This window comes from Zootoca vivipara, chromosome 1 (assembly GCF_965207765.1).
Source record: "Zootoca vivipara chromosome 1, rZooViv2.hap1.1, whole genome shotgun sequence".
Lineage (NCBI taxonomy): Eukaryota > Metazoa > Chordata > Lepidosauria > Squamata > Lacertidae > Zootoca > Zootoca vivipara.
Window position 1 is genome coordinate 93460676 of NC_142582.1, and position 6191 is coordinate 93466866.

General features: G+C 40.6%; 1 protein-coding gene across 3 annotated transcripts in view; it reads left to right on the top strand.

The window, feature by feature from the left end:
• Positions 1–5893, top strand: part of RMDN3 (regulator of microtubule dynamics 3) — a 33769-nt gene extending 27876 nt beyond the window's left edge. For all 3 annotated transcript variants that reach the window (XM_088670843.1, XM_035111252.3, XM_035111260.3), the window contains exons 12-13: positions 102–182; positions 2593–5893. In XM_088670843.1, the coding sequence (XP_088526969.1) occupies positions 102–182; positions 2593–2646 (135 nt within the window). In that variant the 3' untranslated portion in view covers positions 2647–5893. The remainder of the gene's footprint in view (positions 1–101; positions 183–2592) is intronic.
• Positions 5894–6191: the final 298 nt, after the last annotated feature.

Consider the following 6191-nt stretch of genomic DNA (forward strand, 5'->3'; position numbering starts at 1 on the left):
GAAAAGATTAAATTATATATTTTATTAATGGAATACACATCCTCATAAAATGTTCTGTCTTGTTTTAATTTTGCTTTCCCACCCCACTCTCTCTCTTACAGTGCTACAGGGAACTGGGAGATAACTCGGCAGCTGCTCACTGGCTGAGTTTGGCTTCAGAGTTGCCAGTCATCACAAAAGAGGTAGTGTTTGAGTGTCATTCATGTGTGAATATGATGATTTAAACAGATCCAAATAATATGCCACCTCATATTTAGTTGTACCTGTCTTCAGAGATAGATAGCCTATTAAATCTACACTTTAGTTTTTATTTTATCCTCCTTCCTTCTTGAGCAGTTTTCTAAACCTATTGCTGAGTAATTTTTAAATTACAAATATGTTAACTTTAATGTCATTTTAAATAGGTAGTAGGTGAACCTAAATATCCAGACTGCTGAATCCTACTGATCTGATTCATATGTCATGCTAAGCCAAACCATGACTTAGCCAGGCTCTGGGAGAAAAGATCACGACCACTTTGTTGCGCTTTATCCATTGTGCTTTGCCAAGTTAAGCCATGGTTAACAGTGGTACCTCGGTTTGCAACCACAATTGGTTCCGGGGAGCTGGTTGCTCCCTGAGTTCATCGCTCCCCGAGGCACGCTTCTGTGCATGCACAAAGCACCAATAGAGCGCTTCTGCACACTCGTGCACTGCACAGATTGCTTCTGCGTATCCGAGCGCCACGGAACCCGGATGTAAACACTTCTGGGTCCGCGGTGGTCGGAAACCGAAGCGGTCGCTCCCCGAGGCGGTTGCAAACCAAGGTACCACTGTATATTGCATGAACTCTGGCTTGCATTCTAGCTTTCCTGGTTTGCAGCTCATGGTTAGTATGGAGAGCGCTAAACTACAACCCAGGTTTGGACAGCACACAAAGCCAAACCGTGGCTGAGTTCAGTGCAGCACAGCAACAAAATGATCTTGGGGGAGGAAAGTGGCTGCCTGGTACATCTTGGTAGGCCATGCTAATCTTGCAAGTAAGTGAAACAAAATAATAAAATTCCTTCCAGTAGCACCTTAGAGACCAACTAAGTTTGTCATTGGTATGAGCTTTCGTACCTGAAGAAGTATCTGAAGAAGTGTGCATGCACATGAAAGCTCATACCAATGAAAAACTTAGTCGATCTCTAAGGTGCTACCGAAAGGAATTTTATTATTTTGTTTCGACTACGTCAGACCAACACGGCTACCTACCTGTTTCAAGTAAGTGGTAAGTGGTGATAAGTAATTTTTCCATTACTGTTATGGTGGATGTTTTCACCTGAAAGGGGTTTTATCTTTTGTTGCACAGCTCTTTAACTGACTTTCGGACTATGGATATACTGAATTTTGCTCACTATTTTATATTACGTGAAACTGGTCTTACTGCCACCTCCAGAACAATGTCTAGTATTGCACTAGCAAATCTTCTACTGCAGGCTGCCAAGCTTAGGGAAACCAGATGTGAAACTTAAGAATTCCAGTCACTGAACAGGAAATTTCAGAGATCAAGAGAAGGTTAGAGCCATCAATTCAAGCAGCAAAAACCTGTCAGACTTGGCTAGGGGAAGACTTTTGCTAACCAGGCATTTTAGGAAAACAAGTTGCATGCTGCAGGGGGAGTGTGCATCTATATAAATCAGAATTGAGTGGCAAGGCATCTACCAGTGGTGTCAGCAGGGGCACAGTTACCATTTTGGAATCGGGGCAAGCGTCAGCCAGTTATATTACAGCATGGTTAGTCTCCTAGGGGATACTGAGTTTTGTTGAATGGGAGTCTGGGGTGAGAGGCCAGATGCTGATGATCTTGTCCAATATTTATTCCCCCAGAGTGAGAAACAAGACTGGAAGTGGGTGGCCCTGGGTGAGAGCCTAGGACTTTTGCTGATTACGCTTGACTTACGCAAAGAGATTAGGTTGTGATATGCCCTGATCTGATAGGCTGGGTATTTACTTTCACCGGAAAGGACTGTGTTGCTCTACCTGTGGCTGTTTTACTACTGTACTACTGGATATCCTTGACTTGGTGAGGTACAGGATTGTAGCAGGGATTGTGTTTTTAGCTCCTCCTCCTTGCTGTCCACTTCTGCTAATTGTATAATATAGGCTTTGTGTTTAAAGGGGGGGGGCGGGCAGGGAGATGGAATGTTTGAGGTTCCCCAGCTGGATTCAAACTGTGCCTACAAATGGACAACATCCGGGGGTATTGCTGTCAGCACTGATCATCATAGAGCCTGGCTTTCCAAGGAAACATTGGGAGAACACTTTTAAGCAGTTCATCTGCACTTGTGTCTTTAGTAGGTAGGCATGGTTTGGGGGAAGCAACCTGATGGGTTAAATTAGGGCCCCTGCTAGGCCAAATTAGGGCCACAAGTGAAAGGTTTCCACCGCTGTATTGAAGTATAAACAGTATGGAAAAGGAAAAAGAGCCAGTCAGGGTTGTTTGTTTCATTTTCTCCCTAGGAGGTTGGGAGAATAGCATGTTGATCATCCTGATTGTATAATTTTGCAGATGGGATTAGTTCAAACCAGCCAGCCACAAATTTACTTTGTTCCTTTTCATTCCTCCAGGATGCTGAAAGCAGTAAAGAGATGGAAGAGATGGAAGCAAATTCAGAAGACTAAGCAAGTTGAAAGATCTGTCTGCATAATAGTTGTGCAAATGCAGTGATAGTTCCAGTCTAAAAGGTTTCACAGCCATTATTATCCTTGCTGGGCTTCATGAACATGCCGCAGAATGCAAATGAAAAATCAAACACTTTTTCAGCTGTCCTTTTTCAAAGAATTAGGCTGGCATGATAGTCAGAGAAAAGTGATTCATCTCATATCCCTTGATTGCTAAATCAGTATGCTTAAGTGTCCTCAAAACAAAAGTTACCAGGTTGATTATTTTTTCATGCTTGTGTTTTGCATATTCACCAGCCAGACATTTCCAAGACACATTAATTGCACACTTCCTTAATTGTGATGTGATCAACATGGCATTTTGTGTGTTAATCCTGTTTTCATAATACATTAGAAATTAATCAGTAAAAAGAAGGCCTATATTAAAGCAGACCTGGGGAGGATTTTTAAAAAGTTTCCCATTTAAAAGCAGTTTCCCATTTAAAAGCAGTTTCCCATTTAGAATCTCCCCAACTAGCTATATGTTGAGTATATACCCAATACCTTTATGCTTTCCAGTTTAATTTGCCATAAGACAAATAGCTTGAACTGGGGGGGGGGAGTAAATTTGGAAACAAGGTTTATGGAAAAGTTTTAAATGTCCCCTTTTCTAATACCCCACACTTGTAGTGAGCAGCAGAGCAAGGTGGCATTGCTTACCTGGCTTCCCAGCATAGAGGTTGCTGCTGGTAAATAGGAAGCGGAGGGGCAAGGCAATGGGGAGGTTGGTGTTGCGCAGGTACAATGGCAGGACCAATCCGATATTCCCCACGCTGGATCTGGATCAAGCTCCATGTCACTTTGCCTCTTTCCTTCTCTGCTACTGGCAGTGACTTCACATTAGGAAGCCAGGTAAACAATACTGCTCTGCTGGCCCACAGCCTCAGCCTAAACCCATTTACTGCTTTGATCTAAATGGAAAAAGGCAATAGATCCTGTTTTCTGGATTCACCTGTGTTGCATCTAGTTTGAACTGGATGGATAAGGTAGAATTATAAATCACTGCTTCCTCTGGCAAAGTGATTAATGCTTAATCAGTGGACGCTTGACAGTCTGTTCACTGCACATGATAAATATTGTTGACTTGGCCATTTTTACTCACGGCAGCATAGTACTGTCACTTTCCATTGCCCCTATTGTTAATATCCAGGTGGGGATTGATAGGAGAACATGGGGTGCAAGTACAATATTCCACAAGTTAGACTTCTGTTTGAGCTCTTACAAATAACTCTGGAAATTGTGCCCAACGCATGCACCTTGTAAGCTATATGCATATTCATCTAGCTGCTTGTGGACTTTGTGTTCCTTTTGCAGTACTCCACTTCTTCCGCACAGTACAATATAACTGTTGCACTGCCATTCATTAAAGCCATGAGGGGCACCCAGCCGAAAAACTTAGAAAAACCTTAATGTTGGGGAACCAAATAATTTGCCTTCAGTTTTTGGAGGTGTTTGAGAGAACTAACATCACTGCTGCAAAGGGCAATTAAAATATGTTTTAAGTTTAAGGAATAAAAACAAAGAGTTTTCTTCATCTGCTGGCCTTTAACAGTATATTCCAAGATATATTTTTAAAATTATCTTTCATTCCTTCTCTTCAGCCATGAGCATTACCTGCCTACTGTAGAATACAGCGTAGGGGGAAATTCTTGGTTCTGAAAGAGAACCAAGCTCTGTATTTTCCAGAGCTGTCGCTGAGTTGTACAGAATATGCAATGCCTAAGAGGTGGAATTAAATTACCATTCAGTTTCAGCCTGTTGTAAACCAAACAATCTTACTACTTCCAGAGCACAGAATAATTCTGTTTTCTGTGTGCTGTAATTTTTGCCAGGAATTCAAGTGGGATTTATCAGTCCCCTTGAAACCTAATTTGCAGTTCACTTTAGCTGGATAATTACAGTGATTTTTATTGAATACACGCTGCTGTATTTAACATTTCTAGAAAACACAATTAGAGAGAATATTTTATATAAAAATCATCTAATCTATTCACCTAAGTACGGTATGTATATAACATTACGCTAGAATTGCTTTTGAACATTACAACAAATCAAGTTGGAAGACAAGAAATACTTCTGTCCAAAGATTTTCCTGGTGCATATTTTCCTGTCTCTTAATTCGTATTTATATCTAAAAACATTAGATAGGCTGTCACTCTAGTCCTATAAACATTCAGAGAAGCAAGTACTTTTATAGCCCTATTTTTACTGTGCTCACAAGGAAAGGCAGCTGTGTTAAGATGTGGGTTGTATTCAACTTAAGTTGCACTCAGAGTAGACCCATTGAAATAAATTTACGTTAGTCATGTGCATTAACTTCAGTGGCTGTACTCTGAGTAAGAAGTATTGGATACTGCCCTTTGAGTAGGTAGCAGTGTTACGTATTCTTGTGACCCTGTGGTTTGGATGAGAACATACTGCCAGCTACTAAATCACTAGGGTAGTTCCTTGCATGTTCAAAATGATTGGCTATAAAATGTTCAGTGAAGGGTTCCTCAAGTTAATTTAACATAGTAAAAGTTTCCCGGTATTTAAAGGTTTGTATAAATGCCTGAAATAATACTTGTTTTTAAATACAGCAAGTCCTTGGATAAATCCTTGTTGCCCTTGCTAATTTACTGTAATAACATTACCTCGCAATCAACTTAGTTCATGCCCCTTGCGAATCTTAGGCCATGCTAAATCTAAACAAAATCTAAACAATCTAATCTAAGCAAAATCTACACAATCTAAACAATGCCCTACTGTAATACTTACTCCATACTTCATTCAAGTGAAGTACAAATTGTATCTTCAGCTTAGACCTGTGGTCCATTTCCCTCAAACCATCAGTTGTTTGTCACTTGTAGTGTGATCTGATGGGGGGGAGGGCAGAGTTAAGACCTGAATTGGTAGTGTGCACCTCTTCCTAGCAAGGGACGGCTAATGGAGACGTTAAATTAAAATAAATCAGTTCAGCAGGATTCCATGCAAACCCCTTCATGATTCAGGGAGTGTTTTGCATTAGAAGCTCCTGCTAAAACAAAGGAAGAAACACCAGTCAAATTGGTTCCACAGCACTGATATCTGGCTGGTGGAGTCAAAAAGGTTCCCCATCCCATTCTAAAACCGCTAGTCAAAATGTGCATCTGGATATTGGACATTTTGTTTGGGTGAAAATGGGAGTGACTAACAAGAACAATATTTTATTATTTATAATGCCGCCCCCCCCCCCCAAAAAATCTGGCCTTGAGCCGCTCACAAGTAGTACTTGAAAAGGACCAGTCCATATATTTGCATTCAGAAGTACTTACGTTTTTCTGAAGTTAAAAATTTGTTCGATTTCTGTGCCTGACTAAATTATTTATTATTCCAATGAAAGAACTAATTGAAATGCTTGGGAGAGCTGTATGAATTATTAGACAGTGACTAAAGTATTTTGTGTGAGTACTGCTTTTAAAAACTATGCTCTGGAAGCATTTATAGAAGATGGAGAACTGTAACTAAGGCTGCAATTGTATACTTGC